The following is a 24,310-nucleotide window of genomic DNA, read 5'->3' as shown; positions in this document are numbered from 1 at the left end:
TTTATTTAAAGTGTAGCATTAAACAAAAAATTTAAAAATTGATTAAACTCATACAAATACAAATTTATACTACTTATTACATAAGGGCAAAATGGTAAACTCTCTTTTAAATATATTAAAACATTTTTTTAATCTACCATATCAATCAAATCACTCACTAACTCTCATAAACTTTACTATTAAGTTCACTCATAATCACCTCCAAATCCCTTACAAAAAACACACCTTTCACTTTCAAATTCACTCAAACTCATCATCTCCCTCTCCCACAAATCCATCTTAGGAAGTGAACAAAGCCTTAGGAATTGGGTCAAAACGATGTCTGATGAAAGTAAATAAGTCTTGGGCTATCAACTTTGGATCTTTCTTTTTTTTTATCATCTTTTAGCATAAATTGCGTTAATCAATTAATTTTCATTTTACAAACTCTATTTCACTTATTCTTACTTTTTGCATTATTATTATTATTTTATTTTGTAAAAATCATTTTATTTTTTCGAAAGAAAGAAATTGGGTGTTGACAATTTAACACAAACAATCTCATATAAGAAAAAAAAAACAACAATAATTTGCAAATGCTAAAATCATTTTAGCTTTGCTCTAATAGAACCCTCACATCAAACAAATCACATAGTATATCATATTTTTTCATGCAAAACATTGAAATATAAGCAATTGCATGTACTGCACCTCACACAACCACAGGCGGACCTTCTTATAGACATAGGGGAGCCTTCCCCCAATTTTTTTTATTATTTTTGTATATATATTTTAAAAATTTTATATATATATATATATATTATTTATATTAAATTTTTAAATTTTTTCTTAAAATCTCATACATAGTCTTTTAACTTTTTCTTTTTTTTAAAAATAAAAATGCAACATGGTAAAATTAAGTAGTTAAGTAATATTTTGGACTGGTCAATTTTTTTTGTTGAATAATTTTATTTTGTACCTTTTTTTTAAACAATATGTTTTCCTTTTACATGTGATAAATTTGTCTATTGTGTACTACTAGGCGGTGATAAAATTATTTTTTCCAAAATAGGCGAGATGAGACAAGTTTATATTAACCAAATTATGATAAAGAGTAAAAGATTTATTTTATTTTTCAACAAAAATGTTTGTGATGAAGATGAAAAAAATACATTTATATTAATTAAACATGAGAAATTCCATGAGAATCCAAGAATTAAAGATAATGAAAAACGATTATCTAACATTCTTAAAGTTATATATAATGAATTTAAAAAAATCTAATTTGACACCCTGAATATTTTGTTCAACTTCCGGCACTACACACAACCATAAATAAAGGTAAATATAATGATTCGTGTATGGTTGTCCTACCACTAACAAAAATAGTCTTAAAATACAATTAAATAATAATACACTATGCATCAAAGGATATATAGTAACATACCAAGCATCACAAACTCACGTGAAAACAGAATTAAAAATACTACAACCACAATACCAATTCATTCCACACAAGCAGGGAACATGAAAAAAAAAACTATCACAAAAACTATGGTATTGGTCCACTAAGCTAAAAGTGCACTACAAATCAAATCATTTTACAAATTGAAGGGCATCTCTAATTATTCTAATCTCTTCTACTGAAAGAACTACACAAGCGAAATGGCTTGACCTGTACTATAACAAATTGTTTCAGATTCATAATCACAAAGATTGTCCAGTACTAAATCCAAGTTGGGCGTAAGAAATTGAGAAAAACGAGTGTAAATTTTATTTCTTAAAAAGCAAATCGATCACAGAGATACGAAGATTGTACTATACTAAATCAATCAAGTTGGGCGTTGGCAGATCGTTATTAAGAAATTAAAAAAAGAGGATGTAAAAGGCTTTTTTAATTCGTAAGATACAAATCGATCATGGGGCGAATATTGTACGATGCTACAAGAATTGATAAAGCTAATCGAAATAGATAAATTATACTGTTACGATTGCCTCTTCCAAGTCTCGATCTTGACCCGTCAACTTACTAATCATGCTAAGTATTTATTTAATCATTGTAGATTTGTAGTTATTTAATTAAAACACAATAAATTTATCAGCTTGAATTATTATTTTTATCATATAAAAGATTATGTCACTGTTTCTATCCCTGTTTCTATCTGCACTATAATCAAAAGAGTAAAATAAGATATAATTATGACTTCATTATCTACCACATTATGAGTAAAATAAAACTTCAGTTATATCACCATAATCTCCTCCTTAATTAATTAGGTACACATAAATTTCATGAGTAAACTTCAAAAGAGGATACAAAAATGAGTAATTATTATTATAAAAAGGCACATAAGAAAAATGGGGAAAGCGACTAAAAAAAGAAAAGAAGTGATGGTGCATGGATATCTCTATCCTCTAAAGGGGATTATTAAAAACAGGAAAGAGGGGGAAGGTTATGAGGGAAAGAGTTTACGTGAAAATATGTCCACCAGTCGGATAAATTCATCTTGACGAGAATTTTTGTAGTTTGTATGTTCCTGACGAGCATTATTTAGTTGTTGAATAACCTCGCCTAGATCACGTTCTATATGCTTAGTTTATGTTTCTAATTCCCGTACACGTTGAGTAACTACTCTATCTCAATTAAGAGTTGAATTAACACAACACTACGTCCTACGTCCTACCTCCTACCTCCTACCTCCTACGTAAATCAATCACGGACTCTTAGTTACAAGAATCAACAAACACTTCACAATTGGAAATATTTAAAAAGTTTGAACCTAAGAACAAGCACTACCCAATTTTCTTAAGGTGAAACCTAAACCCAATATTCACCTTACACCAAAAAGTGATCAAATTCAAGTATTCCACCCATCTAAGGCAAAAGAACTATCCCCTAAAATATATGAATGATCCTAACCATAAAACAAAAGGAACATGCTACACCATGCAGATGCAACCCAAATCAAACATTTTACAAATTAAAGTGCATCTCTAATTATTCTAATCTCTTCTGCTGCAAGAACTAGCACGATAAAAATGGCTTGACCTGTATTATAAAACATTGTTTCGAATTCATAATCACAATCTTACCTATATACTAGAGGTTGTACTATGCAAATCCAGGTTGGGCATTATTAAGAAATTAAAAAACGAGAATGCAAACTCATAAAATACAAATCGATCACGGAGAGATACTGCACAATGCTACAAGAATGGGTGAATCTAATCGTAATAGGATAAATTACCGTAATAAAATTCGCTGCAATTGTCTCCTCGAAACCTGATCTTGCCCGTCGACTTTGCTCTCACACTAGAGTTTCGGAATCTCCTCTTTAGAGTTTATAAACCAAACCCTAGGTTAAAAATTTCCCTACCTATTCCCACCAGAAGTGATTAAATGACATTGATATTCTTCACTAAAATGGGCCCCACTTAATGGATTAAGCCCAAAAGTATATGGTCCGTTTAAATTTTTAGTGGATTCAGCATTGTTTTCCAAATAATTATTTATAGGATTGGTGTGGGTGAATCTAATAGTAATAGGATAAATTACCTAATGAAATTCGCTGCCATTGCCTCCTCGAAATCTTGGGTCATTGCCTCCTCGAAATCTCGAGATTGACCCGTCGTGGGTGGGTTGTGAGTGTGAGAGAAGTGCGGTGGGTTAATGTGTTTGATCGAAAAGAAATAAAATAAAACTAATAACAGATAAATAGATAAATAAAATATAAAAATATATGTGAAAATAGTATAACACCCACATTATTTTATGATCTAATTTTACCAAATTTTTTAATCAAATCTCTTAAACTATTTTCTTTCTTTTTATATTTTTTGATAAACAAGATTGTAACGTAAATGTTGATAGAACAATCTGTATGCAAATTTTTTTTATAATTTATTATTCTTTTTAATTAAATTTTTATTTTGATAGACATTTTTTACGTTAAGATATTTAATTACTTCTCTCTGCATGTGTATCTGACGATTTAAAAGTATCATAAAGTTGTTTTATACTCTTTGCTTAATAAAACAATAATAGAAACATATTCTTGTGGAAAATATTTTACATTAATTTTTAAAACGATATTAATGTAAAATTCATCCTCATAATAATTTAATGTTTTTGAAACAATAATTTCAAGGCATTAATATGCTTTTAATGTCAAAATTTTATAATAATAATATTAAACACATTAGTCAAACATGAAAATCAAAACATCCTCCTTTTTATTTAGAAATATTTATATTATAATATGAGTTGAAAGGTTCATATTTAAATAATACTAAATAAATGATGAAGATGAAATTAAAAATAACTCCTCAAATTAAGTTTTTACTGGATTTCACCTCACGGATTTAACTTTTTTTTTCTTTTACTTGCTGAATTTCCAAATTTGATATAATTTTTATTTCGTTTATTAAAGGCTTAAATACATTTTTTGTCCTCATTTTCGTAGTATTTGTTGTGGATGGTCCTCATTTGGATAGAATGTTTAAAATGGTCCTCATTTTTACCGAATGTGTAAAATGATCATCATTTTCATAATTCGTGTTTTATTTGATCTTTTTCTTTTTCTGTAACGCCTTTTAAATCATTAACCATTAACGGAGAGTATTGTACATGTGGACAACAACATCGAACCTATTATCACTCATCGCCCTAAAGTAAATTAAACAGATAAAAAAAAAGTATTATTAAGCCTACTTTAACGCAATGGGGGAGCACTGCTACAATCAATTACATGCAGAACCATGGAGAACATCACAACAATCGAAAGACAAACAAATCCCAAAATAGAATTACGAAAACCTTAACCCACGAGCAAATACAACTCAGAAAACCCTACACCCACTTACCTCGTTGATGATGATTAACTGGAAAATTGAATAAGCAACTGCAATCCAATCCAATGATGGAATGACAAGTATGAGTTGTTTTCTCTGCAAATTCGAGCTCAAGAAAGATGAAAATGAAAAAATTTCCCCAAGTGCAAAATTTCCCCTAAATTGTAAAATTAACGTTGATTAGCCATGTGTACAGTACACGTAACACACCCTAATACAAACCGTACAATGCTCCGTTAATGATTTAAACGGCGTTACAAAAAATGACCAAATAAAACACAAATTGCGAAAATGAGAACCATTTTAAACATTCGGTCAAAATGAAGACCATTTTAAACATTCGGTAAAAATAAGAACCAAACATTCTGTCAAAATGAGGGTCATCCACAACAAACACTACGAAAATGAGGACCAAAAAGGTATTTAAGCCTTTATTAAATTTTCAAATTTGAAAAAATCCTTACCTGAACATTAAAATTTGAGAGAATCTTTAATCAAATTTTAAAATTTAGTAGATGTTTAAACCGGATTTTAAAATTTATTGTTCTTCTGAAGTAAATTTCAAAATCCGATATTTTTTATAAACTACATTTCATATATTAGAAAAAAAATAACCGGATACTTTTGTTATTATCCTACCACTAATCGTATTACGTATTTATTTAATTCGGTAGATTTGTAGTTATTCAATAACATAATATGGTATCAGTTTAATATAATTCTTTTATGTGAAGTTTTTCATAGACATTAAATGTTTATAAATAATTTTACCCTTTAAAGCCAGACTATTAATTTTAAACCTGATAATAAATATTATAATTTACTTTCAGCCCCAAAATATCTACACAGTAATTTGAATATAGGAGAAACTCTTAACTAATGTTTATAGTGTGATCTCACATAAAAGTAGTAGAGCATAAATTTTGGCTTTAAATTTATTGGTTCCTTTCAATTAAAGAAAAAGGGACCTAATTTGACTTTTAACCTCTGCTCAGATTAAAAATTCTTAATCATACTGTTTCTTTTTATAAATTGGTTGCCAAAGCAAAGCAAAAGTAATTGGTTCAAAAGTTATATCACCAAAATCTCTTCCTTAATGAAATAGGTACACATAAATTTTATGAGTAAACTTCAAAAGAGGATATAAAATGAGTAATTATTATTATAAAAAGGCACATAAGAAAAATGGGGAAAACGACTAAAAAAGAAAAGAAGTGATGGTGCATGGATATCTCTATCCTCCAAAGAATTATTAAAAAGTAAGAGGAAGAAGATTATGAAGGAAAGAGTTTACGTGAAACTATGTTCACGTGTCGGATCAATTCATCCCGACGAGAATTTTTGAAGTTTATATGCTCCTGACGAGTATTGTTTAGTTGTTGAATAACCTCGCCTAGATCACGTTGTATCTGTTTATGTTTATTTTCTGTTTCTAATTCTCGTACACGTTGACGTAACTGCTCTATCTCAATTAAGAGTTGACCAACATCTATGGGGAGCGAAGGAAGTGGGTGAGGTTGAGGTTGGCCGCCTGACATGATCAAAACTTAATAAAACATAAAAAAACAAAATAATTAAAACAAAAATTAATTAAATAAAAACATAAGAATACATTAACACTGCATCATACTCCTAAGTGAATCAATCACGAACTCTTAGTTACAAGAATCAACAAACACTTCGCAATTGGAAATATTTAAAAAGTTTTAACCCATGAACAAGCACTACCCAATTTTCTTAAGGTGAAACCCAAACCCAATATTCACCTTACACCAAAAAGTGATCAAATTCAAGTATTCCACCCATCTAAGGCAAAAGAACTATCCCCTAAAATATATGAATGATCCTAATCATAAAACAAAAGGAACATGCTACACCATGCAGATGCAACCCAAATCAAACATTTTACAAATTAAAGTGCATCTCTAATTATTCTAATCTCTTCTGCTGCAAGAACTACAAGATAAAAATGGCTTGACCTGTACTATAAAAAATTATTTCAGATTCATAATCACAATCTTACCTATATACTAGAGGTTGTACTATGCTAAATCCAGGTTGGGCATTATTAAGAAATTAAAAAACGAGAATGCAAACTCATAAAATGCAAATCGATCACAGAGAGATACACAATGCTAAAAGAATTGGTGAATCTAATCGTAATAGGATAAATTACCCTAATGAAAATCGCTGTGATTGTCTTCTCGAAACCTCGATCTTGGCCTGTCGATTTTGCTCTCGCACTAGAGTTTCAGAATCTCCTCTTTAGGATTTATAAACCAAACCCTAGGTTAAAAATTTCCCTACCTATTCCCGCCAAAAGTGATTAAATGACATTCATATTCTTCACTAAAATGGGCCCACTTAATGGATTAAGCCCAAAAGTACATGGTCGTTTAACTGTTTAGTGGAGTATATGGCACGTTTAACCGTTGTCAGTGGATTCTACATTATTTACGTCTATAATAATACAAAAAAGATGATTATTTATTTTCTATCTATATTTTATATTTTTACTTATATTTTTAATTATTATTTTAAAAATTAATTAGTTTATAAATAGCTTATAATTATTTTAATATTCTTTTTTTAATTATTATTTTTTAAAAAAATTATCTTTAACAGTTATTTTAAAATTCTCTTCTGTATATATATTTTATATTTCTAACTAATATTTAATAATTATTTTAAAAATTAATTATTTATATATATATATATATATATATATATATATATATATATATATATATATATATATATATATTATCCTACCACTAATCGTACAGCGTATTTATTTAATTGGATAGATATGTAGTTATTTGACTGGTAAGATACCAGTGCATCATGATTTTTTTATTTTTTATTTTAAGATATATTTTATTGTTGTTATATATTAATCAATTATTTAAATGATTATTATTTGTTTAATTATTTAAAATGATTAATTTAATATTTAAATATATAACTTATATAACTTATGTAATGAAGTGTACAAATTTAATTTTAGTTTAATTAATCAAAAGAAATAGTACCGATGTAAAAAGTATAAGATTGATATTAAAAATTTTGTATGGATGTTATTTTAATAAATTAAATAGAATATAACATGAAATTAATCACGAAATTTATGTTAAAAATTTTAAATAAATACATATATTGATATATTTAAATAAAATGCATATCCACAAGTCCTTAAAAAAAGGTTGTGTAATTGTGTAAATTGCATAAAACATGAAATTAATTTTAAAAATTCTGAATAGAAACACATAAAGTGCAAAATAATAATTAATATTATATTAATATAATTTATTTTGATCTACTATTCTAGATACATATTGATTTCTTTCAAAAAGATTATTTATTGGTATTTAAAGTAATTTTGAATAAATATAAATTTTAGTAAATATTTATTAAGGAATTCCTTATATATTTATAAGTACATGTCTAATTATATATTCAATTAAAATAATGGTTTTTTTAGCCATTAGATTTGTTTTAGTTATATCAATTGTATATGAATAAATGGATTGTTTATTTTTTTTAAAGCAAAAAAAAAAAAAATCGACCATTCACTTGCATGTTATATTAAAATGAGATATATGCACCGATTTTTATTAAAGTAAAATGTAGGCATATTGTATAATATGACCCCTACAAAATATATACAACATGAAATTGGTGTTAAAAGTTTTAAATAGAAGTACATGTGGATAATATTTAAAATGTGTGTTCCATGAGTCGTTCAAGTAAAATGTAGACATATTGTGTAATCTGGTCCTGTATAAAATAAATACAACATGAAACTAATATTTTTTAAATATAAACACATGTATATTATATTAAAATGAGATCACAGGTCATTGCTAGGTAAAATGTAGACATATGATGTAATATAGTCTTGTACAAAATAAATATAACATGAAACTGATGTGAATCTTTTTAAATAAAAAAACACATGTAGATATCAACACATGTATATTACATTAAATGAAATGCATATACACGTGTCGTTGTTAAAGTAAAATGTATGCATACAATATAATATGATCCCGTGTAAAATAAATATAATATGACATTAATATTAAAATTTTAAAATAAAACACATATATATTATATCCGAATGAAAAGTGATAAAGTTCACTTCATAGTCGAAAAGCGATAGCCCTAATGATATTTTCTTTCGTTTGGTTGCTATTGGAATTACTGATTTTGCTTTTACCCTATTTGCAAAGAAGGAAAAATGTTCATCACATAAAGTAAAGAGAGAGGAAAAAGGGTTTGAAGAAATGCAATTGGGAAGATAATAGAGGATGAGGGAAAGTGAGTGTAGTTGTCAACGTGGCATGCATTAAGAATGGTGTGTGGTGGTGTGATGCACAAATAAGCTTGATTAATATCTATATGTCTTGGTGTTTAGGGTGCCATGGCATTGCAATGTTTTGCCACCTCAGAAAAAAAAAATGAGTGAAAGTGAATAATGAGGAACATGAAGAAGGGGTGGTGGTGGAGGACACGGTGGCGCTGAGAGAAAGAGAGAAAAGCAACTTCCTTTTCAACCAAATAGTGCCAACGCACACTCTTAACTCATTCCCTTTTCAACCATACCCACAACACACCATTCACAGATGCAGCAGATTCTCTCTAAGACTTCATCTGCCATGGCCACTTTTCCTTGTTCCAGGGTTTGTATTTCTCTCTCTGTTCCCCTCATCTCTCCTTTCTTTCTGGGTCTTTGATTTTTGTTTCAGAGCATAATTTTCTCCTCAAATTCGGGTTTTTTTTTTTTTTATCTGTTAGAGTTTCGGAGGAAACGAGGAAAAAAAAGACAGCGTCCGATGATGTTTGTTTATTTATTGTCTAAAAAACTAAACCAAACACTTTTCGTGGCACCTCGTTGTGTGCCTGTTTCTTCCGGCATTCAATGAATGATAATAAGGTATTTTGCTTTTGATTGCTGAAACAAATTGTTTGATTCGGTGTGTTATCCGTCTCTATCCTCTGTGATCTGGAATCAATTGAGTGTGGTGTATTTTATTTTGTAATATAATTCGGGAATTCGGTTGTTTCTCTGCTGCTTGGTTAGTGATTATAACCTATCTTCTAAAGTGTAAGTGTGTGTGTTTCATGATACTTAGAAGAGGGTGTTATTGAATATTTGGTGATGCAATCTGATTATTCTGTGTTTCTTAGGTGAGAAGTGGATTGTGCGTGTGGCCAAATGTGAGACAAATTTGCTTTAGAAAAGGCATTCTGTATGGATTTATGCGATTGTTTTCTACACCATTGAAAACGCTGCGTGGAGCAAGTCGCACGCTGAGGGTGGCTCGATTTTGCAGTGTTGTGAGTATGTTTTCCTCGTTGCAGATTGAATTGGTGAGAGAAGGTTTCTTGTTAGTCTTTTTCAGTTGACATGGTGCTGTTGGATTACAATTATTAGGTCATCCAATATGACAAACTTTCTGAAGAAATACGCTGAAATCCTGATTTGTGATGCTAAATTGTTAGGTACCTTGTCTGAAGGACAATTATGCGTATCTTTTACATGATGTGGATACTGGTACGGTTGGTGTTGTTGATCCTTCTGAAGCTGTGCCTGTCATAGATGTCTTGAGCAGGAAAAATCGAAATTTGACTTACATACTCAACACTCACCATCATCATGATCACACCGGTGGAAATGTAGAATTGAAAGCAAGATATGGGGCAAAGGTATTTTTGTGTAACATTTTATGCAGAGTTATCATACTTTCTGTTAATAATCTGTGTACTTTTGGTATGCTTATAGCTACTACTTTGTATAGATGCTAACACTTTCCATGCTTTAACACAGGTGATTGGTTCAGGAACTGACAAGGAAAGGATTCCTGGCATTGATATCTATTTGAATGATGGTGATAAGTGGATGTTTGCTGGCCATGAGGTGCGTGTAATAGACACACCTGGTCACACCCGAGGTCACATTTCCATTCTTAATTCTTCTTAATGCTGAAAAGTGTAAAAAAGTTATCAGTTTTGTGTTGTGTAACTCATATTTTGAATTGATTCACACTGTAGGCCATATAAGCTTCTATTTTCCTGGATCTGGTGCAATTTTTACTGGAGACACTTTGTTCAGCTTATCATGTGGCAAACTGTTTGAAGGAAGCCCTCAGGAGGTTAGTTAATTAAAATGCACTTGTCCATTTTTTATTTTCCTTTTAAGGTTTGATATCTCTGTCTGGTAAGCCATTACATCTTGGAACAGAACATGTCTGATAAGCATAAATGTGATGTTGACAATGTTATCCATGTTGCAGATGATGTCTTCTCTTAAAAAGATCATGTCTCTGCCTGATGATACAAATATATACTGTGGACACGAGTATACATTGGTCAGTTTTGCACTTACTCCTGTTCTTTATGCTCTTTGCTTTATTTTTTCTTATGTGAAATTGACTTTGTTACCTTGGTGTTGGCAGAGCAATACAAAGTTTGCATTGTCTATAGAACCTGAAAACAAAGAACTTCAATCCTATGCTGCTCATGTAGCTTACCTTCGAAATAAAGGCTTGCCTACGGTAAGTTTCAGTGTTGCAACACACTTAAGTTTTTCTAAAAGTTCTTTCACTCCAAAACTTTAATTAATTTGGACCAAATTAAGAAGTAGTGTTTGTTCAGATTCCCACCACACTGAAGATGGAAAAGGCTTGTAATCCATTTCTTCGTACATCCAGTGCTGCAATTCGGCAATCATTGAACATTGCAACCACAGCAAATGATGCAGAAGCCCTTGCTGTCATACGGCAAAAAAAGGATAATTTTTAGAATTATTTATTTATTTATATTGTATAAGTCTTAAAACTTGTTCTATTTAGGGTTAGGGTATGAATCCATCATTGGAATAATATGTGTGCTTGATGCTATCTTCTCAATATGATTTCAGAATTTTGTTCTTGAGTTCATTTGGGAGTTGTGTAGTTGATGCCTGCGAAAATAGTTTTTTTTGCGATTGTGAAGTGTAACTGAATTGAGGCATGTTTTATATAATTTTGTTTGGAAGTTCTCGAAAATTGAGTTATTAAAAATTTTGAATTGTAAATTTTAGAAGTTAACAAAGTTAGGTGTTGTATTTTGTATCCTACAATTTAAAATATTAAAACTATGTTTTAAATTACGTAATTTAAAATTAATTATTTTTGTTTTATGTTGATTCATTCAAAGCTAACTTTTTTTTTTAAGATCATGAAGTCCAGACATTTCTTTATTTTTATTTTAATATTTTATTAATCCGATGAAACCTTTGCTTCATCCATTGAAACTACTTGCTACAACTACCATAATTGCATCTGTCAACACTTAGCAAGATTACAGCTAAAAGAAGTTTGAAAATGACAAAAGATATAAATCATAAAGGATAAAATAAATATTTAAAAAATAATTGAAGATGAAAGAAAATACATATTGCGCCAGAAAGTGAATAACAAAAAATATTATACGAGAATAAAAATATACATTTGAAGAAGCTCTTGGTACACTTAGAATAGTATTACAAAAAGATATTAGACGAGTCATTCCGTTTACAAATATTTTAATCTTTGATCAGATGAGGTGTTAATAAATTGATAAAACCAACCTAACAGTACATATTATACAAGTCATTCATATATTAATTGGATGAATCTAACATTATACATTAGATAAGTTTTTTTTATACACAAATTTAATGAGACTATTAATATACATTAATCGAGTATGTCAATTCACTAATTAAATGATTTTTGCAATATACATCGAGTCTAGTAATTCACATTAGTCAATTCACTAATTAAATGATTTTTGCAATATACATCGAGTCTAGTAATTCACATTAGATAAGTCTATCTATGTATTAATTATACAAGTATTTTGTGCATAAAACATAAAACAAGACATTTCATGCATTAACTAGACAAGTATAAGTATTTTGTGCATAAAACATAAAACAAGACATTTCATGCATTAATTAGACAAGTATATGAATATACATTAGATGAGTCCGTCCATACACGAATTAAACGAGTCTTGCAACACACATTATACGAATCTAATAATACACATTAAACTATTTTCATACACTAATTTGTATTTATAGTGAAAATATTTAACGTATTTTTACATAATTTATCATTCATATTTTTAGGCAATTTACTCATATTCTATAACATGTTATATTTTTGTATTTTTACAAGATATATTATTTACATATTTCTCTCTCTCTATATATATATATATATATATATATATATATATATATATATATATATATATATATATATATATATACTTTTTAAACTTATAAATAGTTTTTACGTTGGTTCTATTTCAAATTTAATTATAACATAGATCATATTATTTCTTTTAAATATCTTGTAATACTATATATATTTAATTTTTTTTAATATAATATAAATTTATTAACGTAAAAGATTATAAAAAATTGGTTCGTGTATATCCACGAGTTTAGAATTAGTTGAATATAATAAATTGATTACAATATGAATTATATTAGATTTACGTGAATATTTTTTAAAATAAAAATAATAAAAGAATTAAAAAAATAAAAGATCTAAAATTCCACAAAAGTAACACGTAATAGTTACTTTTTACTATCAGTTAATTATTTAAATAATATTTAAAAAAATTGAATTAAATAAAATCGATGAATATTAAAATTAAATTGAAAAAAAACGTATCAGTGCGAAATTGTAAAACTCAACCAAAATTAGAACTTTGGATAAGAAAGTTTGTATAATTTAGCCTAAGAATTTCATGCGGTGACGTGGGTTCATGCGAGGAGTGGAAACAGCCGCATCACAAAAAACGAGTTTTCTCACAGCAAAATCAAAATTCCATGTCTTTCATTTGTAGGGTTTGAAACGCTCTTTGCGATAATAAACTACATTTGGGGATTTTCCCTCGCCTTGAAGAAGCAAAACCTACTTCTCCATTGTTGCAGTTTTCGAATTACAATGCCGCCTCCTACAAAATCCATGGAAAGCGAGGAGTGGGGAACTCCAACCAACAACCTCTGGGTTGGAAATCTGCCGCCGGATGTCGCCGATTCCGATCTCATGGAACTCTTCGCTCCGTACGGTTCTCTCGACACACTCATTTCATATTCCTCACGCACCTTCGCTTTCGTGTTGTTCGGACGCGTCGAAGAGGCCAAGGCGGCGAAAACAAACTTACAAGGAGCGTCGTTGCGCGGGTTTCAAATCAGAATCGAATTTGCAATACCGGTTTGTGGAAACTGAAAGCGTTTATCGTTGTGATTTATATTTATTTTTCATTTATTTCACAACGTGACTTTTCACTGGGAATAATGATGGTGATTAAATAATAAAATGAACGTAATGTGTTTTTAGGCAAGGCCGTGTAAACAGCTATGGGTGGGTGGTGTTAGCCACAACGTAGCGATGGAGGATTTGGAAGCGGAGTTTCGTAAATTCGGTAAGATTGAGGATTTCAAGTTCTTCAGAGACCGTCGTACTGCGTGTGTTGAGTTTCTCAATTTGGATGATGCTACGCGGGCCATGAAAGTAATGAACGGGAAGCGATTAGGTGGCGGCCATATTTGTGTGGACTTCCTTAGGTCCCAATCTATGAATAGAGTAAGCTTCTTTTGATTAATTTGCTGTTAAGTTCATTTTCCATTTTTTGTTTTGTTAATTCGGTTGCCTGTTATGCTACAAGCATCTTCATGTTGTGGTTGTGTCTATAAAGTAGTTTCATTTAGGTCAGTGGAAAGTGGTTGTTTTAAGCTTGTGTAGAATGAAGATATTGTTTTTCAGTAAATAAGAAAGTATGTTAAGATCAAGATTCTTGTATCTAAGGAGGGGTCATAGACTAAAAAATGTGAGATTGTAAAATTAATTATAACTAGCTTAAATACAAATGTGCTGTCACACAGTCACACTCATGTGTTTGTGTGATAGAGAGAGAGTCAGAGTCAGGTTTAGCAATCTAAATTGAATTGGTGTGTGATCAGGGTATAGATCATAAGGTCTTACAATCTCTCTAAATCTTAATCATTATAACATTGATCAACATTACCATACATCTTTATCTTCCGAAATCTTTGTAAATGAAAAGAGGGCTTTGTTTACTTTAATTTAAAGCTTTTCTGATTTCTTCAATGGTGTCTATTGGATGTCAGCTATAACAGTTTCAACAACTGTTGCTTTCATGTTTTATATGGAAATTGTTGAACTGGGTTGTTCCTTGTAAATCTTTAGCGCTTTAGCTTTTTTTCTTTTTTGCTGTTTATTATTTGCTCTTCTGTCTATTATTCTCATGTACCTATTGCTTGCTTTACCGATTTCTATAGGATTTTTTTGTTGACCAAGGGCAGTTTCAGGCTAGACCTCAGGTTAGAGTTCCACAATCCTAATTGAATTTGTTTTTAGTTCTGTTTATCTGTGATTGGATACATGATATGTTTATGTTTTAGTCAACATGCACCACACTTTGTTAGGAAGAGTGGGTACATAAAATGATTAATTTTTTCACATTTCTATATGCCTCTTACTTGGAACTTTACTAATGTTCCTTATAAATACTCATTCGTGTGTCACAGCATTTGCAACCTTCAATGGGGAGGAATAGTCCACCCAGTAACATTTTGTGGATAGGTTTTCCTCCTTCGTTTCAAATTGATGAACAAATGCTCCACAATGCCATGATTTTGTTTGGTGAAATTGAGAGAATAAAGAGTTTTCCTTCTAGACATTATTCATTTGTTGAGTTTAGAAGCATTGATGAAGCTCGCCGTGCCAAAGAGGGCCTTCAGGGACGGCTTTTTAATGATCCTAGAATAATGATTATGTATTCAAGCAGTGATACAACGCCTGGCAAAGATTACCCTGGATTTTATCCTGGAAGTAAAGGGCCTTTACCTGATGGATTAGTAAACGAGCTTCCATTTCGACCACCACAAACGGATGTATTTGGTCAAAATCGTCCTATTGTTCCAAATAATTTTCCGGGGCAATTGCCACCCGGTGGTATAAGTGGACCTAATGTCTCACTGCGACCTTTTGTTCCTCAAGGTCTTGAACCTCTTAACAATGGTCCTGATTTTAATGAGATGAGCACACTTCACAAATTTCAAGATGGTAGCTCAAAAATGGGTCCAAGCTGGAAAAGGCCATCTCCTCCTGCCCCTGGGATGCTTTCTTCTCCTATGCCTGGTATTAGGCCCAGCTCTGGTCCATGGGATGTACTTGACGCAAACCAATTTTCAAGAGATTCTAAACGTTCAAGGATAGATGATGCTTTGCTAATTGGTGATGCTTCATTTCCTTTAAGAAATATTGATGACCGCGGATTAAGATTAGAACAACAATTTGCAATCGATCCAATTACTGATGGAGGTGGTTCTGGTCCAAAGAGTCACCTTGGTCCAGTCGGCACCAGGATCACTTCTGGAGTTCCTGGTTCTGTCCAATCTGATATTGATCATATATGGCGTGGAGTTATTGCAAAAGGGGGAACTCCTGTTTGTCGTGCTAGATGTGTGCCTATTGGAAAGGGGATAGGCACTGAGATGTGAGTATAATTTTCCCTTTTCTTTGGTCCGCTTTTTGAAAGTCAAGGGATTGGATGAAGAAAATGGTTTTGATCCTCATAATTGTTATTTTTAATCTCTTGTTTCATGCAAGGTCCTCATGCAGCATGTAATTTTGTCATTTGCATGTTGTTTCTTTACTGTGAAACATTTACCATGACATGAAATTTCAGTATTTTGCACTGTGTGCAAGCTTTTCTGTTATATTTTATTGTTCCTCCTGCCTATGAATAGGAAGCATAGTCTGTTTATTGTTCTTGCAAAGTATCATGTTCCTGAACTATGTTTTAAAATTTGTAGATGAAATATAGTGTAAACTATAATCCTAGCGTATGCATAATAGTTTTGGTATGGATTTGAATGGCAACTATTTTGAAAGCAATGCTAAAGGAAAACTATCACTTAATTTGCTATGTAAATTCTACGTGTGTACAGATGGGCATCATTGCCTTCTATTTCCTTTATGCCTACCCTTTCATTTTTCCTGGAGAAAGTTTTGATAGCCTCCTGCCTCTACTTTTTCAAGCTACTCTTTTTTGTTGTTGTAATTAAATTTTGTTTTGTGCTTTTTTCTGCAGTCCTGATGTTGTAGATTGTGCTGCTAGGACTGGATTGGATATGTTAACGAAACACTATGCTGATGCAATTGGCTTTGAAATTGTTTTCTTTCTCCCTGATAGTGAAGAGGATTTTGCTTCATACACTGAATTCCTTCGTTACCTTAAAGCAAAAAACCGTGCTGGTGTTGCCAAGTTTATTGATAACACCACCTTATTTTTGGTACCTCCTTCTGATTTCTTGACCAAAGTTTTGAAAGTCACAGGACCTGAACGATTATACGGTGTGGTTCTTAAGTTTCCACTAGTTCCAAGTAGCACATCTATGCAACAAGCAATGCATTTTCCTTCGCCCTCTACTCAGTATGTGCAACAGATTCCCCCTTCACAACCAGAGTATGGTTCAATCTCTGTAAAGGAGCAACCAATTTTACCAATGGAATATAACAGATTGTTGCATGATGATTCTAAGCGTCTGCCAAAACCACATCATCTTGCTACCAGTGTCACTCCTCCAGCTCATTCTGTTCCTCCTGATTATTCTTCTACTTATACTGCTTCTGCATCCCAAGCGGGAGTTACATTGACCCCTGAACTTATTGCAACTTTAACTTCGTTTCTCCCTTCAACTATACAATCATCAACAGCTGGTGGCACAATGACAGTGGTTGGTCCCTCTACTATGAAGCCACCTTTTCCATCTGTTGCATCTAATGATGGAAGTCAATCTCATTTGTGGAAACAAGATCAGCAAACCACGGATCAACCTAGTTATCCTCCTCAACAGTTTGGGAGTATTAATAATGCTCAATATCATCCTTATCCACCTGCATCTTCTACTGGGCACCCTGCTCAAGTTGTCTCTGGCAGTGCTCATTTCCATGATACGGCTTCAAGTCTTCAGCAGCTAGGTGCTGTTTCGACATCTACATCCTTGAGTAATTTCATTATACCTCCTCAAAATGGACAGGAAGCTGTTCCCCCTCAAGTCAGTCAACAGTATCAGGTGGAAGTGCCCCACAGCAATGAGAAAGGCTATGGAGTAGTTCAGGGAACGGATCCCTCGGCTCTATATAGTTCTAAGGCATTCCAACAACCTAATAATCTTATTCACTCATCCAACCAAGTTTCCAATGCTGCTTCACAGCAACACATGAATTCAGAGCCCCCAAATCAGCAACTTCAAGCTGCTGGCCAGGGAATCTCTGAATTGGAGGCTGATAAGAACCAGAGGTACCACTCAACACTACAGTTTGCTGCAAACCTTCTCTTCCAAATACAGCAACAGCAAACCCAAGGAGAGCATGGACCTGGAAATCAACAATAAGAATTGTTTTTCGTGAGTAATCATTCTATAATTAATTCTTTTAATTGTTCTTTATATCGTAATAAAATTTGGTTGATTATTTTCTTCACATCTAGGGATTGTGATCATATTGTATTATTTTCTCAAATCTTTTATGCCCCAGGAATAAACATATTGCTTGTTACCTGTTGCATAGCTTAGTTGCTTATTCTATGGATAAATCATCTCTGGCTTCTAAATCTGAGAATCATGTAGTAGTAATTTGAGAAATGATGCTTGCCTTTAGTATTTTAACTGGCGTTGTCATAGGATGCATTGTTGTGTTTATATGTTGGAAATTGGGCCTTCTGCCTTTTTTTGCATCCACTAATGATAACACTGGCAGTAGACGAGGATCACCTTCATGCACCTAAACCTTGTGAACTGGTCTAGGTAGTGAATTAGGCTATAAGATATTTGGAAGGTTTCTAAGAACAGTTATCAATTCCAGATTTTGGAGTAGAGTGGTCAACCTTCAACATGACGTAGCAGATAGCAAGATGATTGTTTTTCTAATGGTTTTTTGGCACATTAATTTAATACCATATATATAAATGCCCAAAAATAGAAATACCCTATCAATGAATTTTTTATAATTAATAATAAAAACTCAGTACTTGAACAAAGTACAAGTATATGACAAAAGTCAATGAAACAACAAAATTTAAACATCTAAAGAACAAATGAAATTGATACTGGGAGAGAGAAAATGGAAAACGTAGCACAAAGGAAAATGGACGTGAAGAAAGGAACTGAGAACAGAGCACAAGAGTTGGGAGAGAGTGAAAAATCAGGTGTGTTGTTTAAGGTGTTGCTGGAAATTGCAGTGCGATTTTATCCAAGGGTTTCTCTCCTTCTGAAGCTGGGGAACATTAGGGCTTTTCATGGATTTCGACTGTGCTTCTCAATAGCGACTGCGCTGCCTCTAATATTGTGTCTGCTATTCTGCTCTGGCACTATATTGCCACTATTTGCTGCAATTGATAACATAGCTTGAAATACTTTTTTTATTCCTTTAATAGTGAATTCTAGGATATTAAAATTCTCGTGTTTTTGTAGATAAATAAACAAAACTTTTGCAGACATGCTATTCTACTGTTAGATAAAAGTAAATTTTTATTTAGATTTCCATGTGTACATCATGTGAAAATGAGTGTGGGTACAGCAGTGGTTTGTCTAATAGTATAAAATATGTCATAATGGTGGTTGACCAGTAATATTATGCAATTTTATACCACTTCTATTCTGTTATTTTTTCTTTACACACACGTAAGTAGAATTTCACTGTTTTAGTGTGACATTTATTTCCTGCCCTTTATTGCTATATTTTGGAATGTACATTCAGGCTTTGCATGGTTGACCTTTCTTTGTTTATATCTTACTTTGTCGATTTTTCTGATTACAGTTTTGCCTCGTAATCTGTTAATAGTCCCTGGAATGCATGCTGCTTGTTAAGTGTACATGTTCTTCCATCATCTTGGATATCTTCTAGAGTTGCTACATTCCTCTCACTAACATTTGGAAAACCTTATTCAGGTATGTTAAGAAAATTGGCTAGCTCATTTCACAGTGCTTTACATTTTTGTTCATGGAAGTCATGTATGCTGTTTTATGTTAAATTTCAGTTCATGGAAACCGTATCTGTAGTTCTATATTCTGTATGAAAAATGGTGCAGGTTCTGTTTCATTCTTTTTATATGTGTGTGTATTGTTATGTGCAATAGTTTTTCATGTTGTTTTATTAAATATTTAAACCTAGGACACATAATTTCTTGTAGAAATCTGTGTTTTTGATATTAAATATTTTTTTTTCTGAAATACATCAAAATGGGTCCTGTATTTGTTGGAATGATTCAATGATTGATGATTGATGTTATAGTTGGGCTTATTAGTTTTCACTTTTTCTTCAATTCGTTGTGACATTGTGTTAGGTTAAGTGTAATTGATTTTGCAAATTTCTGTTAAATTATCATCAATGGGAAGGGGGCTGTCTGTTGGACTTTAGTTACTTTTAGGGATTATTAGGAACTCTGTTGGGAGGGAGTATTGACAGCATTTGATCCCCGGGAAAAGAGAATGAAGAGTATTAGTAATGCTCCCATCGTATTATTTGCACAGTACCGTCCTTAGTACATCCCTTAGTAGACCAGTGCCAGTAAGTGACTTAGTTTCATGTATGGTTTCATACGTACATAGATACATCAACTCTGTAACAATTACCATACAGTACTTGCGTAATGATTCAGACAAATCAAGTAAATACCTCGTTTGTAGTAGACCTCCTTCTGTTTATTTTTGAACAGTTGCATTAAATTTATCAATTATTATTTATTTCTGATTAGTTTAAATTAGTTGTCTTTAAATTCTCTAACATATGCCATATCCATTTTCTCTATTTCCAGTGTTTGTCAGACTGTTTGTGTTTATTTTTTGATTGCATGGATACAAAATTGTAACAAAATACGGCATAATAATTAAGTTTTGAATTTCACTACGCTGCAATTGCACTATGATGACTTGTTTTAAATGTTGTTTCCCAGTATTTTTTTAGCTGTAGTCTTAGAACACTTTCTTTCCCTAGAAGGTTAAATATAGGCTTGGGAACTCAATCACACTAACTTGTTTCTGAGTTGTAATTTGAACTATGTAAAGGATCTTAAGTGTGCTTCCAAAGATTATTTGAAGACACTTTCTGATGAAATTTGTAAAGTGAGTTACTGCTATTTACTGCTTTCTCGTCTAACCATTCCATGAAACGATTAATAGAATCTAATATTATTTTGGTACCAAATGCCGTTTCTGATTTTCCATTTTTTTCCTCCTACGCTTCCTTGTCATTACTTCTTTCGTACCCAATATAATATGAAGATTTGTTTGCATTCATTCTATAGCTACCGAATATATCCCAATTACTTCATCAACTGGCTTTAGAGTATAGGTTTTTTAGTTGATCAGAGGCTTATGAAAATTTCCCTCCCAAATGACCTTGTTGATTAATTGATTTTTTGTGCTTTATTCTAGGCAAGAAACATTAGTTGAAAAACGTGAACCCCTAACTGCATTTTCTAATTTTATTACCAATGCGTAAATACCCACGTGATTGCAATAGACGTGATTCAACCTCAAATTCCATTCCCAGTTTAATAATGGATAACATAATTCCGAATAATGTATCTAAATAAGTAGTCATTGCAATTCCATCTGTAATGCTGGTTGTTACCACTGCCGATAAAATTTCATCAGGATGACTAATTTGATACTGGATATTTAGGCATAAATTTCATGTCATGAGTATAATTGCATGCTTTTATTTCCCTGCAGAGCAGTTAAAGTCAATTTATTGGGTCTAGTTATTAAATGTAGGAAAGTGGATCTGTCTGTGTGGGTATGGGTGTGGGGGTTCTGGTTTACGCCATAAACCAGTGTTGGATAACAGGCATGGCTTTGATAATCAATTTCATTTTAGCTTTATGATCCTAATTTTTCAATCTATTTTCACCAGTACTTTTCCTCGTTCTGCGTTTGGTTAGCATACGAAAATTAGGGAATCTTTTTTTAAAAAAAAATCGTTTACTTCCAACAATTCCTGTTCATCCATCGGGATGCCAGTACATATTTGTGTTATTTCATTGTTTAGTGAATTACTGCGGGGTACTTACTGTATTAACCATGCTTTTGTGCTCTCAAATGTGACGCGTTTCTGAATCGGAAAACTCTCTAGTGTGAATTCATTTTGCTGATTCCTTCCTGTATAAATTCGCTTCCAAATCGGAAACACGTGGATTAACGCATAAATCGTACGGATAAGCTGATTGTAGAAAAAAAGAATAGTAAAACTTAATTTTGGATTATTGTTTTCCTACTGGTTATTTATTAGTCATCTATCCTTTTCTAGTTTCTTTTCATTCCTAGTAGTATCTTGTTGATACATATTTCATACGCTTGCTTTGAGATTCTGTGGACTATATTAATGACAACCAGTATTCATGATTAGATGTCACTAGTTTAAAAATCTGAACATTTCAAGAGCCGTTTGGTTGCGCATTAATGGTGATGTAACAGAACATTTGTGATTTTAAAAGTTTCATTCAGACTTGATGTTTTAACCCAGATAAGAAAATAATAATTTTTCATTAGCCTTAATGTTGATTAGTGGTGTGATTTCCTTGGTACATAATTGAAATGTAATGAATGAGAAGGTTTGGTGCAGTAATGGATATGACTCCTAATGTCCACTCTCTGGAGTTGTAGGTGATTGCTGAGTGCGCAGTACTTAAGAGATGAACGTGTCCGTGTGCCGCATCACCTCACCACCATATTTAATAAATACAACCAAGTTCGTCGTGTAGCATTCTATTCATGATTCTTTTTTCTCTCTTCGTTAGTCGTATTTTACTTCCTTCTACCTTTTTCAAGCTGTTTTTTTTTTTCTTGCGGAGAATGTTCACAAACCTTGTTCTTATCAAGATCCAGTTCCCGAGTTCTTTGTATTTTAGAAAGGGACCCATGTGACTCTGAAAAAAAAATGTTATTGTACCATTTTCTATGTAGGGAAATCTACGTTTCGGTGATTAATTAGCTCGCGGATCGTTTACTTTGATTTCTGAACCATGTGATCTACAGATACAATACTTTTCAAGCATTGACAAATATCATAATCAATTTGTAATCGTTGCCGATGGATTAGTTCATACGAGATTGCTTGAAAAAGAGTTATTACATTTAGCGTTGCTTGACTCAACTTTCTTTCGCAATAGTTTAAATGATTATTTAACTAACTTTCGTTTATAGTATAATATTCTAGTCTTGCCGAGGCGCAAGGCATGTAATTGGTGTAGCGAAACTACAATTTCTATTCATGTTAGTATTTTTTTTCTTTGTACCACTCTTTAATAAAAAAAAAGCGAGCAGATGTTAATGAATTATATGGTATAAAAGAAAAAGAAAGGAAGTAAACAAATTGTTATTCTTTTTTTTTTTCAACCGCTTTTAGGGATTAAACAAATTGTTATAAATAATTACAATAAAGTCAAATGTACCTTAAACATTAATAACACTGGAACAATAATAGTCACAAAGAGAATTGCAAAAAATAAAATGGAGAAAGAGATTTTAATAAGGAAAAGAAAAACTTGCAGAGAATTCTCTTAGAGCGTTCTCTCTTTAAAACTCTCTTTCTTTGTATTCTATTTGAAGTGAAGGATGTCTCTTAACATGACGAGAGCCCTCTTAAAAAGAAGATGAACTGTTACAGTACTATGTACCTATAACATTACTTCGATTAGTACAGTAATTGATTCACACTATTGGCTTCTCTACAAACCTATGAAAAAAAATATATTATTATGAGCATTTTAAGAAAATTTGTTAGAAAGACATCATGAGTCGAACCACATTTAAATAATTGACATCATTTTTTATTCTAAACCTTTAAAATATTATATTTATGAATTTTCAATTTTATATGATATTCAGTTTTTTCATGTCTATCCAAATATGTAAGATTCATTTCTACACATAAATTCTTTGCATTCTCCAAAATAATTTGATTTGGAAGAATTGGGTCACTTTCACACCATCTACAAAATTGGTAGAGGGACTCATCTCTTAATCTATGGTATCAAATACCATCTTATCTGAATCTAACTTAAAAAGGGGAAGAAAATATTATTAACGCACTCTAATTTTTCTAAATCCGGTTTTTGTAAATCCAAACAATCTAAATTGAGGCTTCAGAGCATATAAGAGAGCAAGTACTTTTACAAGAATCACATATAAAAAAATAACTAACAATCCTGTTATCTAATCAAGTCATTAGATACTAATGATCTTCAAATGTTGATTATTTATAATAAAATCTAACGGGTAATATTTATTAATTTCGATTTCATATAAAAATCTCTTTCTCTAAACACGTTCGGTGGTTAAAATTTATATACGTGGTTTAGTTATATTTTGTATTTTTTACAGTCAGATTTAGTTTTTCAAACTAAT

At 31.6% G+C, this 24,310-nt stretch overlaps 2 protein-coding genes across 8 annotated transcripts; both read left to right on the top strand.

Annotated features, from left to right (window-relative positions):
• The first annotated feature begins 9,164 nt into the window (after positions 1 to 9,164).
• LOC114183734 (probable hydroxyacylglutathione hydrolase 2, chloroplastic) lies at positions 9,165 to 11,879 on the top strand. Of its 3 annotated transcripts, XM_028070857.1 has the most exons (9): positions 9,172 to 9,512; positions 9,628 to 9,766; positions 10,021 to 10,203; positions 10,336 to 10,539; positions 10,661 to 10,784; positions 10,885 to 10,985; positions 11,127 to 11,201; positions 11,289 to 11,387; positions 11,488 to 11,879. In XM_028070857.1, the coding sequence occupies exons 2-9, from the start codon at positions 9,752 to 9,754 to the stop codon at positions 11,632 to 11,634; spliced, it is 948 nt and encodes a 315-aa protein (XP_027926658.1). In that variant the 5' UTR covers positions 9,172 to 9,512; positions 9,628 to 9,751; the 3' UTR covers positions 11,635 to 11,879. The 3 variants fall into 3 exon arrangements, with proteins under 3 accessions (XP_027926657.1, XP_027926658.1, XP_027926656.1); XM_028070856.1 differs by lacking the exon at positions 9,628 to 9,766 and having other exon boundaries at positions 9,165 to 9,512; positions 10,021 to 10,170; XM_028070855.1 differs by lacking the exon at positions 9,628 to 9,766 and having other exon boundaries at positions 9,187 to 9,512.
• A 1,733-nt stretch (positions 11,880 to 13,612) lies between these two features.
• On the top strand, positions 13,613 to 22,916 carry LOC114184844 (flowering time control protein FPA-like). Of its 5 annotated transcripts, none has more exons than XR_003604653.1 (7): positions 13,613 to 14,087; positions 14,214 to 14,459; positions 15,176 to 15,217; positions 15,425 to 16,395; positions 16,993 to 18,310; positions 19,746 to 19,852; positions 22,568 to 22,916. XR_003604653.1 is itself a non-coding variant. In XM_028072183.1 (6 exons), the coding sequence occupies exons 1-5, from the start codon at positions 13,818 to 13,820 to the stop codon at positions 18,296 to 18,298; spliced, it is 2,835 nt and encodes a 944-aa protein (XP_027927984.1). In that variant the 5' UTR covers positions 13,613 to 13,817; the 3' UTR covers positions 18,299 to 18,310; positions 19,722 to 21,039. The 5 variants fall into 5 exon arrangements, 1 of the variants encoding a protein (XP_027927984.1); XR_003604651.1 differs by having other exon boundaries at positions 19,722 to 19,852; XR_003604652.1 differs by having other exon boundaries at positions 19,722 to 19,852; positions 22,527 to 22,916.
• Positions 22,917 to 24,310: the final 1,394 nt, after the last annotated feature.

Source organism: Vigna unguiculata, chromosome 5, assembly GCF_004118075.2.
Source record: "Vigna unguiculata cultivar IT97K-499-35 chromosome 5, ASM411807v1, whole genome shotgun sequence".
In the NCBI taxonomy this organism is placed as follows: domain Eukaryota; kingdom Viridiplantae; phylum Streptophyta; class Magnoliopsida; order Fabales; family Fabaceae; genus Vigna; species Vigna unguiculata.
Note: the sequence above shows the minus strand (reverse complement) of the source record. Positions and strands in the feature narration are given on the sequence as shown.